The sequence below is a fragment of the Panthera uncia genome (genome assembly GCF_023721935.1).
Source record: "Panthera uncia isolate 11264 chromosome B3 unlocalized genomic scaffold, Puncia_PCG_1.0 HiC_scaffold_1, whole genome shotgun sequence".
NCBI lineage: Eukaryota > Metazoa > Chordata > Mammalia > Carnivora > Felidae > Panthera > Panthera uncia.
The window spans coordinates 38,821,317-38,848,974 of NW_026057582.1; the positions used below are offsets into that span (position 1 = coordinate 38,821,317).

Below are 27,658 nucleotides of genomic sequence, written 5' to 3' on the forward strand. Positions count from 1 at the left end.
AACTCTCAGAGTTGTCCACACTGAGCCTCCAACAATTTATCAATTACAATCAGATTTCCCTATAGGAGTACTGGTTCCTGGTGAGGTGACTGCCCTGGTAAGTTGTGATACACTGTATTCTCTGTCGATCTCTCTAATTTTGAGGGCAGCGGTTTGCCTTTTGATCTCTCTTCATTTATGGATCTAAGAAAAGTTGTTGATTTTTCACTGTGCTCAGCTTTTGACTTGTTATTATGAGTTGGCAACATCCAAGCTTCTTACATGCCATATGAGAAACCAGAACTCTGTATTTTCTTTTAAGAATGTTTTCCTACACTACAAGCTTAAAATTTATGTAGAAAAAGAAAAAAATATACAAACCCAGTATCATGTACAACAAAACTGTGTCATGTACTTTGAGAATTATTTATTACTTTCCATTTTCCTTACACTACACATATTCATGTTTCTAGATGTCTAGCCTAGATCAAATACTGTTCTTAAACATCTGAACCTTCCAGTTTATCTGTAAAAATCAATATAAAATTATAAACTGCAATCCTTGAAATATATCTTTCAAACAAGCCATTAAAATACAGCTTACCATTTTGATGCCTGTGGAAAATGTCACTGGTTTTATAGGTTTAGGTTTCTCAAGTTGCATTTCCAACTGGGTAGATCTATCTTTATGCTGAGCCAAAAGTAGAGCAACAGGGAGATCTGAACTCTCCTGTAAGAAAAGTTAAAGTGCAACATGAAAGTTAAAAAGGAAAAACTAATGAGCAACAAGTCCTTCATTTTAAATTATGCCCTTTCATAAGCACTTGATGTCAACCTAAATATTCACTTTATGGAGAACACTTCACAAAAAATTTTAACATTCCATAATAAGAAAAGGCTGTTTGAGATTCATAAATCAAAATAACCTGCAAAAAAGTATTTTTATAAAATCCACATTAAAGACAATAGGGTCTTATTTCATCTAGCAAAGCCAACCATATTTATTAAAATAAAAAAAAATTAAAAGCTAATCACAAAAAGAGTAATACAAAGTACTATAACGTAGATCAGATGTTTATCTAAGACACATTCTTCTACCAGTGAATTCAGACCAGTTTGAAATTGTTTCCCATTAGATTTCACCTGAGGCCGTTTGGAAATGATCCTTGTTCTGTTTTGCACAATAGAACGATTGTTAAGTACAACCAAAAATATATTCTCTCCTTTACTGAACTTATTTTTAGAAATTAAGTCTAAATTTTTTTAATTGACAAAATGATAGCAAATATTTATTTTAATACCTTATATTGACACTAAAAGAGGGCTACTATTTACATAAATCTGCATATATACATATGAATGACACAAGCAATGATACTAATTCTTACATGCAGATGCATTTATCCTGTTTAACATGAAGTTCTCTTACATGTTCTTCCACATGCTGTGGAACTAAGGTCTAAACTAAACATATCCAGACTTTTTCCTTCCCGAGTTTTCAGTTAAATAAGAACACAGAAACACATGCAGAAGGAAGGAGATAATATACACACAGTACTTTATATCTGTAAACAAAAATGAAGATTACAAACACATTTCTATCTATACCTATAGATATTGAGTCTATACCAAGTCTATCTATGAAAACAGACATATTTTTCAAATGGCCTAGAGATTTTTAAAATAATAACAACCCAGAACTTAATCCTGGAAAGACTATATTGTTAAACATTCCCTAGTATGAAAGTAAACATACAGCAGAATCTAATTTTCTTTCCAAATCTAACAACTTTATACAATTTTTTAGGCACAAATGTAGTTAACATATTTGAAGGAACTTTTGGGGCGCCTGGGTGGCTCAGTCGGTTGAGCGCCGACTTCGGCTCAGGTCACGATCTCGCGGTCCGTGAGTTCGAGCCCCGCATCGGGCCCCTGTGCTGACAGCTCAGAGCCCGGAGCCTGTTTCAATTCTGTGTCTCCCTCTCTCTGACCCTACCCCATTCATGCTCTGTCTCTCTCTGTCTCAAAAATAAATAAACGTTAAAAAAAAAAAAAAATTTAAAGGAACTTTTTTGTCTATAGTACAGAAGTAATTCAAATAAAAAGCAAATTATTTCAACAGAATTGTCCTAGCATAAATCTGTACCTCAAGACTTGGTAACAGAAGTGCTTTGCAAGAGCAATGTTACAAAGATTTAAATTTTTTAAATGGAGGAACACAAATTTTATTTATAAAATATAGCCTTGGGGCCTTTAGCAATAATAAAGGAAAATAGGGGCACTTGGGTGGCTCACTCAGTTAAGTGTCCGACTTAGGCTCTGGTCATGATCTCCCGGTTTCTGAGTTCGAGTCCCGCATCAGGCTCTGTGCTGACAGCTCAGAGCCTGGAGCCTGCTTCAGATTCTGTGTCTCTCTCTCTCTGCCCCTCCCCTGCTCATACTCTGTCTCTCTCAAAAATAAATAAATTAAAAAAAACATTAGAGGGGCGCATGGGTGACTCAGTCAGTTAAGCATCTGACTTCGGCTCAGACAGACAGTTCATGGGTTCAAGTCCTGCATCAGACTCGGTGCTGTCAGCACAGAGCCCGCTTTGGATCCTCTGTCTACCTCTCTCTCTGCCCCTCCCCCACTTATTCCCTCTGTCAAAAATAAACATTTAAAAAATTGTTTTAATTTAAAAAATAATAATAAAGGAGAATGAATGAAATATATACTATTGAGAATATACTTAAACACCTTTCATACTCTGCAATAAAGCATCAGTTATGCATTAGCAACAGTATTGCTGTGAATTCCTGCAGCTATTCTAGATGTTCATTAAGAATTTTATAATTAAACGTAAAATTAAGAGAGAATTTAAATGGACTGTGGACCAAAACATCTTTTAAAACCCATTACTGCCTTTTCATATGTAAAAATTAACAGAAGAAAACTAAATTTCTTGGCATTCCTCCTCAATCTATACTCTAAGTGAATTCAAATACTCTTCCATACCTGGTATTTACTCTAAGTGAAAGTCCTTATGTAAAAGCAAGACAATGGGCTCACTTCAAAAAAGTTGCTAATCAATACTTGGGCCTGTTTTAATCCTGGTTTCACTTTCACATAAAAGGCCCTGAACATTAAAATGCCTTGGTAAAACAGCTGAAATTCAATAAAAAATAAACATTCTAGGAATCTAAAACCAATTTTGACATTAAGGCATACAATTTACTTCAAATCTGCTTCATTCCATTTTAGCACTCAAAACTTTGAAGCCTGAAAATCTTTGTGAAAGTTAAGTTAGAATTAAACAGGAGCTCAGGCAGTTAATTGTCCAACTTTTGGTTTCACCTCAGGTCATGATCTCAAGGTTCGTGAGTTTGAGCCCCACATCGGGCTCTGCACTGATGGTGCAGAGTCTGCTTGGGATTGCTCTCTCCCTCTCTCTCTGCCCCTCCCCTGCATGCGCACTCTCTCTCTCTCTCTCTCTCTCTCAAAAAGTAAATACACATTAAAAAAAAAAAAAGAATTAAGCAGGAGCTCTAACAACAATAAAAATCAATCAATGGAGTAAAAAAAAAAACTATGGGAATATACATGCTCTCAAGAATACATAAAATGCAGATTCAGCCTTAGCAAGTTATTTCATTTTTCTTAGCTTTTCAGTTTATCTTGAAAGGTTCTCTAAACCTCATTAATTGCCTGAAGGTATACTGTGTAATATTTAAAGAAATTTTAATAAGACTGCCTGTAATACTCATTAAAAGCTTTATAATGACCACTTTTTAAAGATTATTTTAACTGACTTTAAGCAAGCCATCTGGCAAACAATATTTCTAATAAAAATCAGCTACTGGATTTTGATAGTATTAGCCCTTAACAAAATTTAAGACATAAACTGAAGAAAATTTTCAAACAGGAATATAAAAAGATTTAATAAGTTAGGACCTGTTTAAAAATCTTTTTCCAAACTGTTAAAAAAAACTGAATTTACAGTTAGGATTAAATAAATGGACTTTTTAGGCAACATTATGGTAAATGCTAAGTCATAAACATTAAGACCATAACATTAAAATCTGTCACATACAGTATAATGTAATGCTTTTTAAAGGTTAAAGAGTGACCATTAGCACAAGAATCAAACCCAAAAACAGGAGAAAAAAAATTCTTAATAAGTAGTGCTTGTTGCCTAAATTAGATCCAGAGAACAATTCTAAGATTTAAGCTTCTAGACATATTTACAAATGCCAATATTATCTTTTTCATAGAATCTAACACACAAATATACATAGAAAAAGAAACAAAGTGTGTTTTTTACTTATTAAGGATTCAGGAAGACAAAAAGAAATTTAATAAATTCTTTCTATTAGTCAATAAGAACTAAACATACATTAACATTTTAACAGAAACAATGAATGATCATTTAAAAATTAAAGTAACAGAGAATTTTTAAAAATAAAATTAGGAAACCGAAAATTCAAAATGTACTAATATTTAAAAACAATCTGTTGTAATTAATTGGTCTAATGAATACAGTAAATTTCTAACGATTATTTAACCACCATGTTACATGCTCTAAACAGTGAAGAAAGTATGTGCAATAATGACTTGCAGGTGAAGAAAACAGGAAGTTGCACGGAGTTTGGGGGGAGGTCTCACAAAAACCAATATTAACTCCAGCTTATACACAATGTACAACATTGGCAGTTTTACATCTTGCTTCATGCCCCACTGAATTAAAGGGGAGCGTCATGCCAATAGCACTCAATGAGGCAGCAAAACATTACTTTGAGGACTAAAAAAATACGCAAAGAATAATTGCTATGCAGAGCCAGCTAACCTCAAAATTAAATCTAAAATCTCTTTATACTAGATGCAATATTTTTTAAATATTAAAGTACATATTCATTTCATGTCTAAGTTCTATTTTGAATTAATTCAATTAATTGTATAAAGGAGAAGCATTACCAAGGAAAAGTATGTCCCTCTTTGTATAAAATGATGGGGGAAAGAACCTTTCAATAAAATAATTAGAACATCAGTATTTACTAATTCATTCTTTAAAGTTTTCAATTTTCACAAAATTCATGTCAACAAAAAAAGGTAAAATACATGTGTCATTTCAACTGTTAAAGGCACAACTGACAATGGTTTCAAGAAAAATTAGTGGAAATCACTAAGAAAAATATATTCTATTTTATATGCTGTCTTTATTTTTAGAACCAAATTTACATTCCACTTACACAAAGTAGATAGGGTTTATGAAACACATTTTCTATCTAAGCCTCATTAATGCCCTTACTCTTACTTTTCCTTACTTTCTCACCTACTTCTAATTTAATTATCTTGTTTTCTCTTTTTATTCCTGGTCAGCTGACGTTTGGCCAAAAGAATGGTAGAAAAATATACACATACACATTTACCTAATCATAGAGTTACAAATACCACATCAACTAGATTGACGAATTAAAGTATGTTACCACTACATAGAAATTAATTATGTGGACAAAAAAGGAAAGGGAAGAATGCAAAAGACTTTCCTGGAAAGGACCATTTCTACTGTGATTTTATATTATCACCCTAGGTTATAAGCATCAAATAATATACCATCAAATCTGTGAAACATTTCCGAAGCCTTAGTTATTATTACTGCTATTATCTAACAATGATGACTACTTGAGGAGCTAATTATTGGAAAACACAATTTGCAAAACACTGCCATTTCTTTCAAATACATTCTTTCTCATGCAAAAATATGAAACATGGTTCTCACAGAGTAAATAGAATCACTATAAATTTCACATGAAGCCAAAACACTTGAAAATAGGCTAGTTATAAGAAAGCCAGTGTTAATCAGGAGAAAATTGCCTTAAAAACAAAGCATTTTCATCAGTAAGCTTAAAAACATAAATAACCTATTAATAGTACACTGCCTTACATCAGTTACATTGCTCTTTCATCTAAAAATAAAACGGATATTGACAAAATGGGGTTTTTTTAATAAAGGAATAGAAGTTGAATACACCAGCACTGAATATGCCAGTAAAAATGCCATTTAAATGCCATTATCCAGCATAATAAAAAGGAAAAATAAACTCTGAATACTAATGATTTGTTCAAGACATTTAGCATTATTACATACCAGTTCATCTAAAAAAGCTTGCTTGTTCTTCCTTTTTAGAATCTGCTGCAGTTGTTCTTCTTTTTGAATAAACAGTCTTCTTTGTTCATTTTCCTGTCTTTCTACCTCTAAAGCTTCTTCCAATTCCTCCTGTTCCCGAGTCTAAAACAGAAATTTTTATATATAGCATGGAATAAATTTAGTAACCAAAATCAATCCTTTACTGCACTCCGACACTTTCTGGATACATAAAACATACTAGTCACTTAAGAGTTTAATAGAGCAGCAATTCTACTCTGCAGGAACTAGAGTTCATTTTATTATTTCACATGGACATGTTACTATGAAAGAGAATGACACCTATCATTTAACTAACACCTAAACAAGTACACTTCACTCAGTTGCAGAGCTGTAGGAAATGTGTTTAATAAAGAATTTATTTATTGATCATTATTACAGATAGTTTTGAGTAATTCATTTTAGAGGATTTAACAAGAAAAACAAAAAGAAAACCCAATAAAAACAACAGAGACAATCTACATACAGAACTACCAACTGAAACACTCCATTGAAAGGACTGACTTATTTAATAGAAACAATTTCCAGAACATTCTAGGTAATGAAAAGTTATCAATGTCCTAAGCTTCTTTTCCCTAAGCTGAAATAAGTCTTTATGATGCTAGAGTTCCAAACATCATCATGTTGCAAAAAACTGAAATTATTTTCTAACATAAGCATATAAATTTCAAGTCTTCTTTGTGCACTGAAAAATTCAAAATTCAAAGCTAATATGTAAACAGAATGAACTATAGTTCTACTCATTCTCCTTTTATGGAGTGCCTCGGAAATATTAAATAATTCCAGGCTCTGAAATTTATTCCAACTTAAAGTCATGCTTAAAAGCAATACTATACAGGGGCGCCTGGGTGGCTCAGTCGGTTAAGCGGCCGACTTCAGCTCAGGTCATGATCTCGCGGTCCGTGAGTTCGAGCCCCGCGTCAGGCTCTGTGCTGATAGCTCAGAGCCTGGAGCCTGTTTCAGATTCTGTGTCTCCCTCTCTCTGACCCTCCCCCGTTCATGCTCTGTCTCTCTCTGTCTCAAAAATAAATAAATGTTAAAAAAAAAATTAAAAAAAAAAAAAAAAAAAAAAAGCAATACTATACATAGTCTTTGTTCTTTCATTCTTATGAATGAAAAATACAGTAAAATCTAAATGGCTTTATTTTAAAGCTCTTTCTTTTTTTTTTTTACTTTGACAGAACATTGAGAATTTATGGCACCTTGAGGTAAATGCAGAACGGAGGAAGAGAGCATAATAGGTTTGAGCATTGTAAATATATGAATAGCAGACACCTCAGAGAAAAATATATTTATATTTAAAATAATATTTAAAACCCTTCGGACTTCAAGCTGTATTACAAAGCTGAAATCATCAAGACAGTATGGTACAGGCCCAAAAGCAGACACTCAGATCAATGGAATAGAATAGAGAACCCAGAAATGGACCAACAAATGTATGGCCAACTAATCTTTGACAAAGCAGGAAAGAATATCCAATGGAATAAAGACGGTCTCTTCAGCAAGTGGTGCTGGGAAAACTGGACAGAGAGATGCAGAAAAATCAACCTGGACAACTTTCTTACACCATACACAAAAATAAACTCAAAATGGATGAAAGACCTAAATATAAGACAGGAAGCCATCAAAATCCTTGAGGAGAAAGCAGGCAAGAACCTCTTTAACCTTGGCCGCAGGAACTTCTTACTTAACATGTCTCCAGAGGCAAGGGAAACAAAAGCAAAAATGAACTATTGGGACCTCATCAAAATAAAAAGCTTCTGCAAAGCGAAGGCAACAATCAGCAAAACTAAAAGGCAACTAACGGAATGGGAGAAAACATTTGCAAATGACATATCAGATAAAGCGTTAGGATCCAAAATCTATAAAGAACTTATCAAACTCAACACCCAAAAAACAAATAATCCAGTGAAGAAATGGGCAAAAGACATGAATAGACACTTCTCCAAAGAAGACATCCAGATGGCCAACCGACACATGAAAAAATGCTCAACATCACTCATCATCAGGGAAATACAAATCAAAACCACAATGAGATACCACCTCACACCTGTCAGAATGGCTAACATTAGCAACTCAGGCAACAACAGATGTTGGCGAGGATGAGGAGAAAGAGGATCTCTTTTGCACTGCTGGTGGGAATGCAAACTGGTTCAGCCACTCTGGAAAACAGAATGGAGGTTCCTCAAAAAATGAAAAATAGAACTACCCTATGACCCAGCAGTTGCACTACTAGGTATTTATTCAAGGGATACAGATGTGCTGTTTCGAAGGGGCACATGCACCCCAATGTTTATAGCAGCACTATCAACAATAGCCAAAGTATAAAAAGAGCCCAAATGTCCAGCAATGGATGAATGGATAAAGAAGATGTGGTATATGGATACAATGGAGTATTACTCAGTAATCAGAAAGAACAAAACTTGCCATTTGCAACTATGTGGATGGAACTAGAGTGTATTATGATAAGTGAAATTAGTCAGTCAGAGAAACACAAATATCATATGACTTCACTCATAAGAGAATTTTAAGTTACAAAACAGATGAACACACGGGAAGGGAAGTAAAAATAATATAAAAACAGGGAGGGAGACAAAAACATAAAGAGAGGGGCGCCTGGGTGGCTCAGTCGGTTAAGCGTCCGACTTCAACTCAGGTCACGATCTCGCGGTCCGTGAGTTCAAGCCCGGCGTCAGGCTCTGGGCTTATGGCTCAGAGCCTGGAGCCTGCTTCTGATTCTGTGTCTCCCTCTCTCTCTGCCCCTCCCCCGTTCATGCTCTGTCTCTCTCTGTCTCAAAAATAAATAAACATTAAAAAAAAAATTAAAAAAAAAAACAAACAAAAACAAAAAACAAAAACATAAAGAGACTCTTAAATATGGTGAACAAACAGAGGGTTAATGGAGGGGTTATGGGAAGGAGGATGGGCTAAATTGGTAAGGGGCATTAAGGAATCTACTCCTGAAATCATTGTTGCACTATATGCTAACATGGATGTAAATTAAAAAAAATAAGTTAAATAAAATTTTTTTCAAAAACCCTTTACTAGATTTTTTTTTTAGTTCACACATTAGATAAACTCCCAAAAAACAAAGTTCTCAACCAAAAAGATATTTCACCTACAATTCAAACTCAGTACTATATCCAAAATAAGTTTAGCATCTGGCCTCCCAAAGTGATCATACACCTATATTCCTTGTGTCCACAAAGTGCACACCTACATCTCAGTCAACTTCATTTGAAACTGCAAATTTAGCTCTATTTACTCCCTCTCCCCCTCCCATTCCTCTTAAATTAAATCAGTCTCTACATCCTATTAGCATCGCTCCCTATAATTTTACAAATGTTTCCTTCTCTATTGCCAAGGTCGCTACTCTAATTCAGGCCCCCCAGTGGAGAAGAGAATTCAAACTTCATCTAGAAGGATTAGTAGGAATAAATGTAAAAAGTCAGGGGCTGAGATATGAAGGCTGGAAAAGTGAACTACTTGATTAGAGGCATAGAAGCAGAAAAAGATGAGCCACATAGTAAAATAGAGCCATATACTCAATTAAGTGTAACAAGATACAGTGAAAAGAGAATTGATAGAGTGGTAAATTCTCCTTGCAATGATAAAAGGACACACAGAGAAAGAAAAGATTTCATAGGGAGTATTATGGGTTAAATGTATCCCCCCCCCCAAATATATGTTGAAGTCTTAACCCCTAGTACATGTAAAAGTGACCTTATTTGGAAATAGGGTCTTTGCAGACATAATCAAATTAAGATGGGGTCATACTAGAAATTCAGACACAGACACACAGGGGAGAAGGCCATGTGGAGACAAAGGTAGAGATCAGAGTGGTACTGAAGGTTCTGACAACCACCAGAAGCTAGAAGAGGCAAGGAAGGATTCTTCCCTAGAGCATTTAGAGAAAGCATGACCTTGATGATACCTTAATTTCAGACTTCTAGACTCTAAATTTCTTTTTTAGTAATTTATTTCAGTGGCTCTCGGAAACCTAGGAGGTTGAGGCAAACACTTGAAACAGTAGGTATTTACCCGCATTGGAGAGTGGAACAGCTATATGGGCAGAGAAAACAAAGGTGCAAAGACATGAATAAAGCTGGAATGCTTAGTATATCCAAGTCATGAAGTATGGGGGTGGGGGAAAGCTCTAGATAAAACTGGAAAGGAAAGCAGAGGACAAATCATGGAGCATCCATCAAACCATACTAAGGAAATCTGTGTCATTAAGGAAATCTGAGGGATAACTTTAGAAAGATGATTAGAAGCAGTGAAGTATTCAGACCAATGGGATCATAACTGAAGACAGGAAAACTGGTTAGAAGAACATTTCGATACCCAGATAAGAAATGATGAGAGCTCTAAATAAGGTAATAATAATAGAATTAGAGGAGGAACCAGGTTTGAAAAATGATGGGGAGAGACTATCAACAGTATAGGAAGACAGACCAGATGTGGCTTGAACACTCGGATAAAGAATGCAAGAGAAACAAATGGTAAACATTTAAAAATTCAACTCTGGAATGCTGAATTAAAAGTGCCTATAATAATCAAGAAATAAATGTCTATTAACGATACATACATATATATACACATATATATACATATACATATATACATATATATACATATACATATATACATACATGTACATATATGTATACATATTACATAGTAAAATTCTACAAGCTCAGGAGAAAAACAATGTGCTGCAGAAACATTTGAGAGTAATTAGTATACAGGGTTAACTCATAGAGAGAAGCACTGAAAGGAACCATGTTTTAGAGTCAGGAAGGAAAGCTTAAGTCTCCTAATCTTGAACGGGGAAGGTGAGGGCAGCAGGACGAGGAGGAGAATGGAGTGGCCCCACAGAAGTTAAGGAAGAGGGATTCCCTATCAAGGGAGAAGCCTACACCAAACACAGCCAACAGGCCCAGTGAGATTCAGACCAACAGTTCATCATCTTTGACAATGAGAAACTGGTAGCCTCAATTTTCTCACTGAAATAGAATATATGAGCATCTTGGACATAGCAGATCTCAATAAATATTGATTGGCTAACTAGCTGACTGAATAACCGGGACAACAGCCATCATTAAAAAATCAAACACTGTGGGAATGAAGAAGAAGGTAATGGACTGAGAGAAGGAAAACAGGTTGAAAATTAAAGGTCTCTGTGTTCTTCCTCATGGCACTACGGTACCCAGTCAACCTCCTTTGCCTTCACCTCCTACTCCTAATCCATCAGTATAGGACTTGCTATTTTAAACTCAAACTGTTTCTCCAATTCATCCCACCTCTCCATTTTTTGTTTAAGTCACCTCTGAACCCACCAACATGACTGCAATAATTTCCCATTGGTTTCCCAAATTCCAACCTCGATTCTCTCAAATTCAACCTCCACAAAACCACTATATTCATTTTTTTTTTTTACCACTATATTCATTCTAACAAAGACAATACATTATCACTTGGTTTAAAACCCTTCAATGATGATCATCCACAACCAGGTTTTTATAACATTACTCTAAGGAATCTTGAATTCTCTAATAAGATGCCTAAGGTATACTACAAAGAGACTGAACAGATGGGAATTCAGCCTATCCCTCTACCCACTAAGAAAAGTTTGGTTTCACTTCAACCAAAGTATTCCAAGCAAGTTTTCATTTGAAGAAAAAGTTCACCGAAATTAGATTATTCTTTTACTGCAACACTCACTATTATTTCCTAGCTTAAAACTCTGAATGAGGGGTGCCTGGGTGGCTCAGTAGGTTCAGTGACTCTTGACTTTGGCTCGGGTCATAATCCCAGGGTTGTGAGATCGAGCTCCATATCAGGCTGAGCGTGGAGCCTGCTTAAGATTCATTCTCTGTCTCTCTCTGCCCCTCACCCGTGCTCTCTCTCTCTCTCTCTCAAAACAAAATTAAAAAAAAAAACTCTCTCTCTCTCTCTCCCCGTCTGCCCCTCCCCCACTCACTCTCTCTCTCTCTCTCTCTCTCTCTCTCTCTCTCTCTCTCTCTAAAAATAAATAGGGGCGCCTGGGTGGCTCAGTCGGTTAAGTGGCCGACTTGGGCCCAGGTCACAATCTCGCGGTCCGTGAGTTCGAGCCCCGCATCGGGCTCTGGGCTGACGGCTCAGAGCCTGGAGCCTGTTTCAAATTCTGTGTCTCCCTCTCTCTGACCCTCCCCCGTTCATGCTCTGTCTCTCTCTGTCTCAAAAATAAATAAACGTTAAAAATAAATAAATAAATGAAAACTTCAAAGCTCTGAATGAAAAAAAGTACTCACTTAAAAGGAACATCCTTCTATTAATGAGTTAAATGGCACTAATGGAACAAGTTACCTAAGAATACCTATTTTGCATGTATCTTCTAACTCAGTGAAAGCTACTGGGCAAAGAGTAATTTTTATGTCACACTGATCCTCTCAGAAATGAGACACGTTTCTAAGGAAGCCAGGCTGGGTATGAATGGAATTAGAATGTAGTGTCAATCCCTTGAGAACTTTATGGCAGGAAAGAAGTACTGAAATGAAACACTCCTAAGACTATAAGGAGAAAGTCCCTCTAAACACAAGATGAAAACACAAGCTATGTGATCCAAATATGACTTGTATCATTTTTACCAATGATCACAAATTCCTGACAAAGTACCTCAAAAATAATCACCTCTACTTTCCTCTAAAACTGGAAAGCCCAGCATTAAAAAAATGACAGCTAAACTGTAAAAGTTGGACAATTAAATCTCTGCATGCTCACAATTCATCTCTCTCTCTCTCGCTCTCTCTCTCTCTATATATATATATACACACAGACACACACAATACACATACACACATATATATGTGTGTGTACATATACATATACACACATATGTATATGTATACATATACAAATACTATATACATATACATAGTATTTCTGGCCTAGATTTCAGCTAAATTCTTTGTAATTTTAACTAGTTTTAGAGGAAGATAGCTTTTCAGGAATCAGATGGAAACATTCATTTCTAAAGCAAAAGAAGAAAATACTTAGCAACCAACCAGCTTTAACTTATTTTTCTGAATGACATCTTTGTTTTCCTTTTGGTACATCTCCATTTTCTTTTTGGTGTTGTCCAAATCCACATTATTGGTCAAGTTGAAAACTGCATCAGAAAGGAAACAATGACATGAAAAACAGTTTTAATATAAATCTTGAGTCACAATAAAAAAAATTCATCACACTGACTTAATTCATCAGATTGTCATTACTTACAGCTATATTTATGTCCTTTTACCTAATACCTACTTTAGAAACTAGTTCTAGTTCAGCAACTATGTTTTCAGAGCCAAAGACTATCAGACTATCACACAGAATATCTAAATCTCTGAATCACCCCAGAAAACCTAAGATACGTGTTTGTCATAATCATATTAGATTTGATTTTTAAAGTCCCCATTCTAACTTTAAAAGTACATAAAAGATTACTTAAATTATTTAAATATAAAGAGTAAGTCTGGGATCTATTATACTAGTCAGAATCAAAACTGAAAAGAATCTGTGCTCTACAAAGAGAAAATTTATCCAACAGAATAAAAAATATTATATAATTATATAACTTATAGAAAACAAAAACAAGTTTAATTCGCATTCCAATGGTCCCTATAGTCTAGATGTAAAGAAGCATGATATAGGGGCACGTGGTGGCTCAGTCAGTTAGGCGTCCAACTTCAGCTCAGGTCATAATCTCGCACTCGAGCCCCACATCGGGCTCTGAGCTGTCAGCTCAGAGACTGGAGCCTGCTTCAGATTCTGTGTCTGCCTCTCTCTCTACCCCTTCTCTGCTCTCTTTCTTTCTCTCAAAAATAAATAAACATTAAAAAAATTTTTTAATAAATAAAATGATATAGATAGCAGTTAAAAATTAACCAGGAAGGTAAAGGATAAACTGGCACCAAAACTTAAGACTGAAACTATTTCATAAGAGAAGCCACTGAGGTATGTTCAAAAAAGATGATGGTAGGGGCGCCTGGGTGGCTCAGTCGGTTGGGCGTCCGACTTCGGCTCAGGTCATGATCTCGTGGTTCGTGGGTTCGAGCCCCACATCGGGCTCTGTGCTGACAGCTCAGAGCCTGGAGCCTGCTTCGGATTCTGTGTCTCCCTCTCTCTCTGCCCCTCCCTGCTCATGCTCTGTCTCTCTCTGTCTCAAAAATAAATAAACCATTAAAAAAAAATTTTAAAAAAACAAAAAAAGATGATAAATTTTCAATGAGTTAGATTTTTTAATGTATAATTATTTAATAATTTTATAATTTTTTATATAATTCTGACTCAAAATAATGCCTTACTCCCTTCTAAGTTTACCTATACAAATCAAAGTGTCAATATAATACTCTGAATAACAACCAAAAAACTCTTTTGGTACAGGGCACCTGGGAGGCTCAGTCAGTTAAGCGTCCAACTCTGGCTCAGGTTATGATCTCACAGTTCATGAGTTTGAGCCCTGCATCGGGCTCTATGCTGTCAGCACAGAGCCCACTTTGGATTCTCTGCCCCTCCCCTTTTCGTGCACGCTCTCTCTCTCTCTCAAAAATAAATTTTAAAAATAAGAAACTCTTTTGGTACATACAAATTCATATCATAAAGTACCACCACACTACCCCACATGTTACTGTGTTTGCATCAGCCTGTCTAAAGAAAAATCCAGGGGCGCCTGGGTGGCTCAGTCGGTTAAGTGTCTGACTTTGGCTCAGGTCATGATCTCGTGGTCCATGGGTTCGAGCCCGGCGTCGGGCTCTGTGCTGACAGCTCAGAGCCTGGAGCCTGTTTCAGATTCTGTGTCCCCCTCTTTCTCTGACCCTCCCCTGTTCATGCTCTCTCTCTCTCTCTCAAAAATAAATAAATGTTAAAAAAAAATTTTTTTTGTTTAAATAAAAAAAAGAAAAAAAAAAGAAAAATCCGTATTATTAAGATTCTCCTGTTCCATAATTCAATTCAGACCTGCCTGGGCTTCTTCTGTAATCTTTTCCATCCATTATTACCTATTCTATCCCTTCACCAATTACTTTTCCCTACTTCCTGCTTGTTCTATAAACAGGTTTCATCTACCCTAAACAACTATGCTCTAAGCCATGTCTTTAAGTGAAACAGTGAGCCCTGTCTCACTCTTTCCTTTAATAACCATCTCAAATAGTTGCTTGACTTTTTGCTTTTACTTGTTCTTTTTTTTTCTTATTTGAGTACAGTTGACACATAATGTTATATTAGTTTCAGATGTACAACACAGTGATTCAACAACCAAATGTTATGATATGCTCACCACAAGTTTAGCTATCAACTGTCACCATGCAACCCTATTACAACACCAATGACTATATTCCATATGTTGTACCTTTTATTCCTATGACTTATTCATTCCATGACTGGAAGCCTGTATCTCCTACCCCCATTCACCCATGTTACCCATCCCCTCACCCCCTCCCTACTGGCAATGATCAGTTTGTTCTCTATTTTTATCAGTTTGATTCCACTTTTTGTTTGTTTTTTCAGATTCCACATATAAGTGAAATCATATGATGTGTCTCCTAAGGCAAAGGAAACAAAAGCCAAAATAAACTACTGGGACTACATCAAAATAAAAAGCTTTTTGCACAGTGAAAAAAAAACATCAACAAAACAAAAAGTCAACCTGCTGAATGAGAGAAGGTATTTGCAAATGATATATCTGATAAGGGGTTAATATATAAAATTTATAAAAAACTGATACAACTCAACACCAAAAAAACCCAAATAATCCAATTGAAAATAGGCAGAGGAGGGGCACCTGGGTGGTTCAGTCAGTTAAGCATCCGACTTCAGCTCAGGTCATGATCTCACAGTTCATGAGTTCGAGTCCTGCATCAGGTTCTGTGCTAACAGCTTGGAGCCTGAAGCCTACTTCAGATTCTATGTCTCCCTCTGTCTCTGCCCCTCCCCTGCTAGCACTCTCTTTCTCTCTCTCTCAAAAATAAACAGTAAAAAAAATTTTGTTTAAACAGGCAGAGGACCTAAATGAACATTTTTCCAAAGAAGATATACCAATGGCTAACAGACACATGAAAAGATGTTCAACATCCCTAATCATCAGGGAAATGCAAACCAAAACCACAATGAGATATCACCTTACACCTATCAGAATGGCTAAAATCAAAACAGAAAGAAATAACAAGTGTCGGCAAAGATGCAGAGAAAAAGGAACCCTCATATACTGTTGGTGGGAATGTAAATTAATACAGCAACTGTGAAAAACAATATGAAGGTTCTCAAAAAAGTAAAGGTAGAAATACCATATGATACAGTAATTCACTACCTGGTATTTACCCAAAGAAAACAAAAACACTAATTCAAAAGATGTATGCACCACTCTGTTTATTGCAGCATCATTTACAATAGCCATGATACGGAAGCAATTCACATGTCCGTCAATAGATGAACAGAAAGAGAAGGTGTGGGATATGTACATATACAATGGAATATTAGCCATTTAAAAAAAAATGAGGTCTTGGCATTTGTGACAACAGGTATGGACCTGGAGGGTACTACACTAAGTGAAGTAAGTCAGACAGAGAAAGTCAAATAGTACCTAGACTTTTGGATTATAGAGGCCTGTAAGAGTTGAAAAGTAATATTGGGAGCCCAACATAGCATTACCTATTTTGTTGAACAAGGCATCAAACATACCCTAAAAACCAATTTGATCAATAATTTCATTTTTATCTCCTCAAAGGCCACCTTATTTCAGAACATCAAATTATCATAATCATTGTTAATATCCCAGACTAATTTAGGTATGTAGAAAAAACAAAAGCAAACATCAATTCTATGATATGCAATCTTAAAACTCTGGGAGAAATTAGAGAAAATGAGAAACAATAGCCCCTAGCTACTTCTCCAGCCTTTTTTTACCACAAAGTAGAAAAGAAAATAATAATGGTGGTAAACCAGGAAATCTGGCTAGGATACAATGTAAGGCATTCCCCATAAATCACATTCTGACCCCAACACACAACAGAGGAGAAGGCTCAAAACTACCAAGTGCCCTTAGAAAGTCAACTGAGATCCATTAGTTAATACAGTATGATTCCACTACCTTTGCCAATTGCTCACATTTTACTCCTTGTATTTAACAGGTCATCTATTAAGCCACCAAATCCAGTAATCTACCATCCTCAATATCTATGCCACTCAACAGTGTTCATCACTTACGCTTCCTTAGGCACTTCCTTCTCTTGACTAACTTAAATACATTCTCCTGATCTCTCTCCTACTATTCCAACTACTCTTTCCTGTTTCCATCTCTGGCTCTTCTTGGCCTCTAACTAATCTATATAATTCTAGCTTTTGCCTTCTTTCCTCCCTCCCTATTCTTGAGGCAATCTCATCACTTCCCATAGTTTCAACCAAATAAATGCCAGCAAAAGCTGACACCATCTCAAAGTGCATTTCAGAAAACCAATTAATAGATTAATGACATTAATGACACCAAGACTTAACACCTGATTCATCTGACCCACTCTCCTTTGCATTCCACAAACACCAGTTCCCAAATCCTACAGTTACCACCAAAATCTCTTTAAAACTGCCCTTATTCTCAAAGTGCCCTGACAATATACCAAACCATATAATATTTCTCCCTGGATAACGTATAATAATCTCTGCCTTCATTTTCTATTTCCAGAATCTTCGCATCTGACCCTACACTCTAACCAATCCATAATATACAGTGCTGTCAGACTAATATTTCTGAAGCATACCTCAAATCCCCTTCCAGTTCTACCATCCAAAAGTGCTCTCATCCCCTCTGCCTTTCCCCCCTTTACTAAATAAATAAATAAATCAATCAAACACTTTCAAAGGCTTTCTTTTTTTTTTAAAGTTTATTTAACGTGTGCATTCACACGTTGGGGAGGGGTAGAAGGAGAGGGGGAGAGAGAATCCCAAGCAAGCTCCATGCAGTCAGCCTGGAGCCTGCTGCAGGGCTAGATCTCACCAATCGCTGAGATCGTGACCTGAGCCAAAATCAAGAGTCAGACGCTTAACTGAAACTAAAGATCTCTCACTGGGGAGATCACCCCTAAACACATGAACTGAATAATACAAGACACAATATCATCAAATGACAACAGGGAAAAACTAAAAGTATCCTTGCTTCATGCATTCAACAATATTTAGTACTGTTCTAGTTGTTGAGCAAGTGTTTATTAAAAGAATAAACTATCGTGGGGCACCTGGGTAGCTCAGTTGGTGAAGTGTCCGACTTCAGCTCAGATCATGATCTCACAGTTCATGGGTTCGAGGCCCATGTCAGGCTCTACACTGACAGCTCAGAGCCTGGAGCCTGCTTCAGATTCTGTGTCTCCCTCTCTCTCTGCCCCTCTTCTGCTTGCACTCTGTCTCTCTTTCTCTTTCTCTCAAAAATAAACATTAAAAAAATTAATAAAAGAATAAACTATTCTTCCTTTTTTTAAAATTTTTTTTTAATGTTTATTCATTTTTGAGACAGACTGAGCATGAGTGGGGGAGGGACAGAGAGAGAAGGAGACACAGAATCCGAAACAGGCTCCAGGCTCTGAGCTGTCAGCACAGAGCCCGACGTGGGGCTCAAACCCACAAACTGTGAGATCATGACCTGAGCTGAAGTCAGACGCCTAACCAACTGAGCCACCCAGGAGTCCCATTAACTATTCTTCCTTTTAATGGAATCAGCTACCAATTAACCCTACAAAGTTCTGATTATGTCATTCAGTCATGAGTCACTCAGTTCACTCATTGCTTCTGCATCCACAATGCCTTGAGAAAAGAAAAATCCAACCTTATCTCTTACATTGCTTTTTCCTTTCTGCTCTGGGAGTTCTGCAGATTCCTCATAGCCTCTTCAAGAAACAATGGAAAGATTGCACAATTCCAACCAGAGAGGCTTTGCTTCATTTGTTTGCTTAAAATGATCTCCTCAAAATTTTGCTTGAAGAATACAACCTATAATGTGTGTGTATCAAGTATCTACAATATACATATGACAAGCACTATGTCCAGGTTCGGCCTAATTACATCACTTAAACCTCCCAAAAACCTTCTGAGATAGGTATTACTATTATTCACACTTTATGGATAAGGTTTAAAGACATTAAATAACTACATCCAAGTTATACAGGAAGTAAATGTTGTAACCAGGATTATAACTTAGGCTATCTGATTCTAAAGCTTAAACTTTTATCTACAATGCTAGGTATATTGCTTCTCTCAATGCCTGAAAACCACTGGTAGCACAATTCAGCTCTTCTTCTGTACACCTGTACAGGCCCCGTAATTTTCTACCTCCAAACCTGTTATCATACTGCTTCTCCCAGAGGATCCATATTTTAGTACCAACCTCAACGAAGAACAATTGTGGATATCCTTATCTGGCCTACCCTTCTATACCCAGCTTAATCACCAGCTCTTCTTCATAACTCACTTTGCAGGTACAATCTCTCTATCCCTGAATGCCCACAATACATTGCCTAATATCATGCTGGTAGCACTTACCCACTTTCTACCCTATAAAAAATTTTTTTTAACATTTATTTAATTTTCAGAGACAGAGAGCCAGTGAGGGAGGGGCAGAGAGAGAGAGAGAGAGAGAGACACAGAATCCAAAGCAGACTCCAGGCTCCAAGCTGTCAGCACAGAGACTGACGCAGGGCTCGAACCCACACAAACTGTGAGATCATGACCTGGGTCGAAGTCGGACACTTAACCAACTGAGCCACCCAGGTGCCCCAAGTTATTTTAAATGTACATATCTATTTGACCTAATAAAGTGTTCCTTGAGGGCAGATTCTAGGTCTGATTCATCTTTATCAGTCCCAGTGCTTCAATAAAAAACATCCATTGCATACCCCTTAAAATGGCAAAAATCCAATACACTGACAACACCAAAATGCTGACATGGATGTGAGGAACTCTCATTCATTGCAGCAGGAATGCAAAATGACACAACACTTTGGGAGACAGTTTGTTTCTTATCATTTTATCTAACAATCATACTCCTTGGTATTTATCCAAAGGAACTGCAAACTGTCCACACAAAAACCTGTACACAGATATTTATAGCAGCTTTATTTGTAATTGCCAAAGCATGGAAGCAACCAAGATGTCTTTCAATAGGTTAGTGGATAAACTGTGGTATATCCAGACCATATTGCTCAGCACTAAAAAGAAATGAGCTATGAAATCCTGAAAAGACATGGAGGAACCTTAAATGCTTATTACTAACTGAAAGAAGCCAATTTGAGAAAGCTACATAGAATATGATTCTAACTACATGACAGTCTAAAAAGGTAAGTCTACAAAGACAGAAACAGATCAATGGTTGCCAGAAGTTAAGGGAGGAAAAAGGGAAAACTAGGCAGAGCACAGAGGAATTTTAGGGCTGTGAAACTATTCTGTACAATACCATAATGGTGGATACATGTCATTATATATTTGTCCAAACCCATAAAATGTACAAAATCAAGAGTAAACTCTCATGTAAACTATGGTCTTTGGGCAATAATGATATGTCAATGTAGGTTCATCAATTATAACAAATTTACCACTCTGGTTGGAGATGTTGATAGCAGGGAAGTCCGTGCATGTGCGGGACAGGGGCTATATAGGAATTCTTTACTTGCTGCTGGCTATGACTCTAAAACTACTCTAAAAAATAAAATCTATTAAAAAAGGGGGGAGGGGGAACTTCCCATCTGGTAAGAGCTCAAGAAACACTTAATTACCAAAAGAGGGAAAAAAAATACATAAAATAAACCAATGCTAATGTTTATAATTATCTTTATAATTACGGATTTAATTAAGATGACCTTTATAAATTACAGAATTGAATTCTACAGAATGGTAAAGCAAGTGGATATAAAAGTACAGGAAAAAATTATCTTGGTTTCTTATGGCTATAAATCTACTGAGAAGTAAAAGTATTTAAATTGGTATCTATGTTGAACTCTAACAGAATATTTAGAGCAGTTTAAGAAAACAAAAAGTTTATCAGCAAGCTAGACAGTATACTACTGATTTAAACTTTCTATTTAATGGAACCCAGAAACAGGTAAAATTGAATTATAAATGAAATTTATCTGTATATGATTTTTTGTGATTAGAAACCTCATGATGAATTCCAATAAAACTAAAATAATCTATTTCTGTATTTCATTTTTTAATTTAGGAAACTAAGGTAATACCAGTATAATAGATACAAATCATAATCATAAATAATACAAATTGCTTCCTTTAAAAAGAAAAAATAAGAGTTTAAAAAGAAAGTAAAGTACTATTTTTAAAACTTTTCAGATGAAGCAAGTCTCATTCATGTCATACTGAATCAGGTTGGTATAATGGCCTTGAGAAAAAAAGAATAGAAGATAATTTTCTATAACAATCATTTGGCCCTTTATCTGGTTACTGGTTTAGCTCAGATGTTGACCTGCCTTTAGTCAAGTATTAGAAGGCAACAAAAAACCTATTGTATTTTCTGAAAGATTTAATGTTATTTAAGTACAATTTTGAAGTCTTTTTGACATCCAGAATTTATAATTAAAGCCCTTAGGACTTTCTCACCCTTTCAAAATAAGCATACCCTGAACCAAAAGAATAATCTATTTATTATGAAACTAAGAGCAAACCTTTGAGATAATCCCTGAGGGCAAAAGGAACAAGAATTTTTATGTTTAGATTGTCATAACCACAGAAAAGAGCCTATTGTTAATGCCATAAGAAAGTTCATCTTCATGTGTGCCCTTTCTATTGTAATTTTTATGCCATTATTCAAAATCATAGTATTTTAAAATTTTTATATTTGTGATGTTCAAAGGATTCATAATGAAATTTATTTAACAAAATGGCCAATCCCTAACTTATAAATCCTCAAACACGTACTCCTTAGCCTCCCTCCCAACTCTGTTCCTCTCACTCTAAGCCAAAGCATCTTCAATAGCACCCTTCTACCTTTAATACTGAGTTCAATCTTCTTTAAGGGCCTTCAAAATATGAACCCAATCTACTTTTTATCCACTCCTGCTATTTCACCAATTAGCACCCCATATTCTGCATTCAGACTAGTAACTCCTCTGAGAGTAGCAAGCACTTTGATGGGCTCTGAGAGTCAGAAAAACCTATGTTCAAAATTTGGCTCCAGTATTTACTAGCAATGAGATCCTCGGCACAATACTTAACTCCCTTTACCTCTTCTCCATATGCTAAGCAGGGATAAAAATGCCTGTCTCACAGCTGTGAAAATTATACACGATAATGGGAGTACAGCAGAAGTCTGGCACTTAGCAGGTGTCCATAAAATCAACATTTTATACTTTTGATTAATACAGACATAGCCAATACAGGTACCACAGACATCAAACTGATCATCTTTGAAAGCATGAAAAAAACACAAAGTAGATAGCTGCTGAAACATGATTTTAAAAGGAAGTGTGATTTATACCACAACAATTAAAACAATAACACACAACAAAGCGGTGGAGACACACCCTAACAAAACTTAGAAGAGCTAAAACTAGTCTTTCCTTCATTGCTTCACTCTCCACCCAACAAAACAATAAAAAATATTGCCTGTTCTTCAGTTTTTACTTTCTAGATTAATACCATACAACTGCTCAAGGTCATGAATTTTAATTCATCTTTGCCTGCTCTTCCTACTTACTTCCTGTATCAAATTAGTCCTTGAATATTCTGTCTCTAAAACATCCCCTTTATCTATCCCTCCCTAACTACCTGCTCCAAGCTCTCATTATTTCTCATCCAAATTGCTATAATGGCCCCTGAGAAATCGTTTCTCAGCCTCAAGGATCTCCTGTCAATATTACACATCACTACCACACTATCCTTGCTGGCTCATTACTAGCCAGAGAATAAAATCTTACCCTGACAGTCTAGCTTGCAAAGCCCTCATTAACCCAGGTCTACTCTGTTTCTCAAGCCTCATTTCTGGTCATTCCCCATGTTCTACCTACCTATAACATTACTTGTCCATTCTCCAACATGCTCAATACCCTTGTACCTCTGTAACTCTGTCTTTTGCTACATATGTTTTTCCATCCTCTTTCCACTGATAAACTCCTATTCCATTTTTTAAGGTCAAATTCAAATATGACCTCTTCTCTGATCAAACTATACCTCTATTTCCCAATGATGAATTAATTGTTCTGTTATCTGTATTCCCATAACACTTTACAAATAAATGCCTGTACTACTTTTCCATTAAATTATAAATATTAGTTTAAATAATTATTTCCCCTTTAGAGTCTGAACTTACAGAAGGCAAAGATCATATATGTTCATCAAGTAAAGTAGTTCAATAGAACAATTAATATTTGTTAAACTGAGCTACAGCTCAGAAAATAAACTAAGTCCATGACGCTAGGCCCCAAACTTCATCAATATCATTAAATATAATTAGAACTGCTCTTTATCCAACATGATCAAGATTAGTAGCTGATGATTTACAAAAGTCTGTTAAGGGAGGGAAACACACATACACACTCCTTAAATACTTTAACTTAAAACATATAAAGTAAGGGTAGTCATTCTCTAACTTAATGACATACAACCAATGTCTAGCCTTTAATTTCTTTAATTGTCCTTTCTCTTTTTTTAAGTTTATTTATTTATTTTGAGAGAAAAAGAGACTGTGCTAGTGGGTAGAGGCAGAAAGAGAAAGAGAGAAAGAGAGAAAGAGAGAAAGAGAGAGAGAGAGAGAGAGAGAGAGAGAGAGAGAGAGAATCCCAAGCAGGCTCCATGCTGCCAGCACAGAGCCCAATATGGGGCTCGAACCCACGAAGCAGTGAGATCATGACCTAAGCCAAAACCAGGAGTCAGATGCTTAACAGACTGAGCCACCCAGGCACCCCTGCTTCTTTCCTGTATAAACCACACCTGTCACCTACACTGTTCAGTTTCCATTTTTTAAAGTGGAAAAAGAACTTGAGAAGCAGAATGCTTCAGGAGATTTGCAATTTTTTTCCTAACACATGAACTACTTAATTAAATTACATAATTATAAGTTTAATATAAGAAGACTTGGTTACCAATGCAAACAACTCTCAGTATATAAGTGAACTGGTGAGAGAAGTACAAAAGTGTACGTGACGACATCTTCTAATGAACAAGGGTCATCTTCATTATGCTTTGGACATCAATCAGTACTTTTTATGGGAGGACTGGGAAATGTCAGTCACCCCAACGGATCAAGAAAGTTTCAACATACTGCAACTGAAGATAGTCTTTCATGAATACACATGATAGCAGAATCACTTTCAAATTAAATGCTCCGAGCCACAGTTTTCCTATCTGGTAAGGAAAGGACTACATATCCTATAAGCCATAATATCCAGACTTGGTTCTTACTTGTCAATCCTAGCTCCCACTTCTAGACATAAACATGGTTTTACCTATGGGTCCCAGGTTATTTATATATTCAAAGTAATTCATCTCATAAAAAAAAAAATATCTTGGGCGCCTGGGTGTCAGCACAGGGATTCTCTGTCTTCCTCTCTCTCTGCCCCTCCCTCGTGTGTGCGTGCCCGCGCGCACTCTCTCTCTCTCTCTCAAAATAAATAAGCTTAAATGTGTGTGTGTGGGTGTGTGTGTGTGTGTGTGGGTGTGTGTACGTATGAAATAATGGCTCAATCAGAACCTTATTCTAGAATCAAGATCCCTGCCCGCTTTCCCCACCTTCTTTGTCCATCAGTTTCTTTAGATTATCTTACCTGCCTGCTTGGACTTGTGACCATGTATTCAACTAGCTCTGTGACATTTATAATCTCCTTTCTCTTTATTGCCTGACCAGACTGTTGACTAATGACATTGCCTTCAGAATAAACATGAGCTGGATTTCTTCCTGCTTACTACCCAACTTCCTGTCCTGTACTTAATATCTACATACAGCCAGATTTTTACATTTTCCCAGTTCTTGCAGATTTGGGGGGTGTATCTTCTCCATATATATCCTAACTTTTCTACTTTGCCTTGGCACTTCCAATTCCACCCCCTTTTCAACTAAAATCCAAGCCACTGATGATTGCTAACATTATACACAAAGTGCAATGAATACAATTAAATAAAAAAAGCAATGGCTCCAAGGCATTAAAAGATCCAAGAAAAAGCTTAAGTTATATTCTGTACATGCTATTTGCTATGACCTAACAAGGGAACTTAGATATTTTAGAAAAGTTTTAATTACAGTTGAAATAAAAAGATTCTCTGGGTTTTTCTTAGTTAATAAAGAAATTAAAGGCATTAGAATACTACATTACTCAAGAGTTTAAGTTTTCTAAAAATTTTCCCCATATATAAACCTTCTAAAGAATGATCAGTTTGTTATATTTATATTTTAAATATGAAATAACAGAAGTATAGTGAGAAGAGAAGAATAAAAAAGATGATTTAATTCCCTACGTCTCATTCTTATCTTCACAGTCTGTAATTTTGGTAATATTTCCAAAACTATATTGAGTAATAATAATTATGGCAGCTTTAAAAAAAACACATAACTTTTTTTTAATTGAAGTATAACAACTTCCAGGCTCTTTAACATCTATGAAATCTTATTTAAGAAAGAAAAAATAATCCTTTCTTTTGATGAAAGCATCCTTTTGACTAATCACAAAAGAAAAGGCCCCAAGATTACTCTATCCTCTGATTCAAGCATAACATGAAAAACAGAATGCCACTTCAACAGTCAACTGCTTCCGACTATTTTCAAAATACTGTATGCACAGAGACATAAATGATAAACAACATATGGCTTTAGTCACCATAGACACAGTTACTAGAAATACTATTTTTTAAAAATCTGTATATTCGTTACTTGTGTTGACTCTAATGCCCCATCAACATACAGATATACAGAGATACAGTCTTTTTTCCCCAGATACAAAGTGATACGACTTTTCCTAAAACAAAATGTTTATTACTTAAGTATGTCCTTTACTTAAGCATGCCTTCTATTTAACAAACATGATTCAAGTACAACTGAAAGTAAATAGGTAAAAAATGTCAGCTATCACAACAAAACTTGTTAGAGATTTTTCTGTGAGATGTTGTCTTAGGCATATAAAAGATAAAAGTACACAGGGTAGCAACCAAAAGTACAAGCATCAAAAACATACCAATTTCCTCAGACTTCAAGATGTATTACAAAGCTGTAATCATCAAGACAGTATGGTACTGGCACAAAAACAGACACTCAGATCAGTGGAACAGAATAGAGAACCCAGAAATGGACTCACAAACATATGGCCAACCAATCTTTGAAAAAGCAGGAAAAGACTATCCAATGGAATAAAGGCAGTCTCTTCAGCAAGTGGTGCTGGGAAAACTTGACAGCGACATGCCAAAAAATGAACCTGGACAACTTTCTTACACCATACACAAAAATAAACTCAAAATGAATGAAAGACCTCAATGTGACAGGAAGCCATCAAAATGCTTGAGGAGAAAGCAGATAAAAACCTCTTTGACCTCAGCCGCAGCAACTTCTTACTCAACATGGCTCCGGAGGCAAGGGAAACAAAAGCCAAAATGAACTATTGGGACCTCATCAAAATAAAAAGCTTCTGCACAGCAAAGGCAACAATCAGCAAAACTAAAAGACAACAGACAGAATGGGAGAAGACATTTGCAAACGACATATCAGATAAAGGGTTAGGACCCAAAATCTATAAAGAACTTATAAAACTCAACACCCAAAAAACAAATAATCCAGTGAAGAAATGGGCAAAAGACATGAATAGACACTTCTCCAAAGAAGACATCCAAATGGCCAACCGACACATGAAAAAACGCTCAACGTCACTCATCATCAGGGAAATACAAATCAAAACCACAATGAGATACCACCTCACACCTGCCAGAATGACTAACATTAACAACTCAGGCAACAAAAGATGTTGGCAAGGGTGCGGAAAAGAGGATCTCTTATGCACTGCTGGTGGGAATGCAAACTGGTGCAGCCACTCTGGAAAACAGTATGGAGGTTCCTCAAAAAATGAAAAATAGATCTACCCTACGACCTAGCAATTGCACTACTAGGTATTTATCTAACAGATACAGGTGTGCTATTTCAAAGGGGCACATGCACCCCAATGTTTACAGCAGCACTATCAACAATAGCCAAAGCACGGAAAGAGCCCAAACGTCCATCGATGGATGAATGGATAAAGTAGATGTGGCATATATATATACAATGGAGTATTACTCAGTAATCAAAAAGAATGAAACTTGCCATTTGCAACTATGTGGATAGAACTAGAGGGTATTATGCTAAGCGAAATTAGTCAGAGAAAGAAAAATTCATATGACTTCACTCATAGGAGGACTTTAAGTTACAAAACAGATGAACATTAGGGAAGGGAAGCAAAAGTAATATAAAAACAGAGAGAGGGACAAAATATAAAAGACTCTGAAATATAGAGAACAAACAGAGTTGGGGG

The 27,658-nt window shown here is 36.1% G+C and overlaps 1 protein-coding gene across 2 annotated transcripts in view; it reads right to left on the minus strand.

The window, feature by feature from the left end:
• The window catches only part of MNAT1 (MNAT1 component of CDK activating kinase), a 230,312-nt gene that overhangs the window by 138,886 nt on the left and 63,768 nt on the right, over nt 1-27,658 (minus strand). For both annotated transcript variants that reach the window (XM_049611534.1, XM_049611533.1), the window contains exons 4-6: nt 13,208-13,311; nt 6,105-6,245; nt 584-709 (exon numbers count right to left, since the gene is read on the minus strand). In XM_049611534.1, the coding sequence (XP_049467491.1) occupies nt 584-709; nt 6,105-6,245; nt 13,208-13,311 (371 nt within the window). The remainder of the gene's footprint in view (nt 1-583; nt 710-6,104; nt 6,246-13,207; nt 13,312-27,658) is intronic.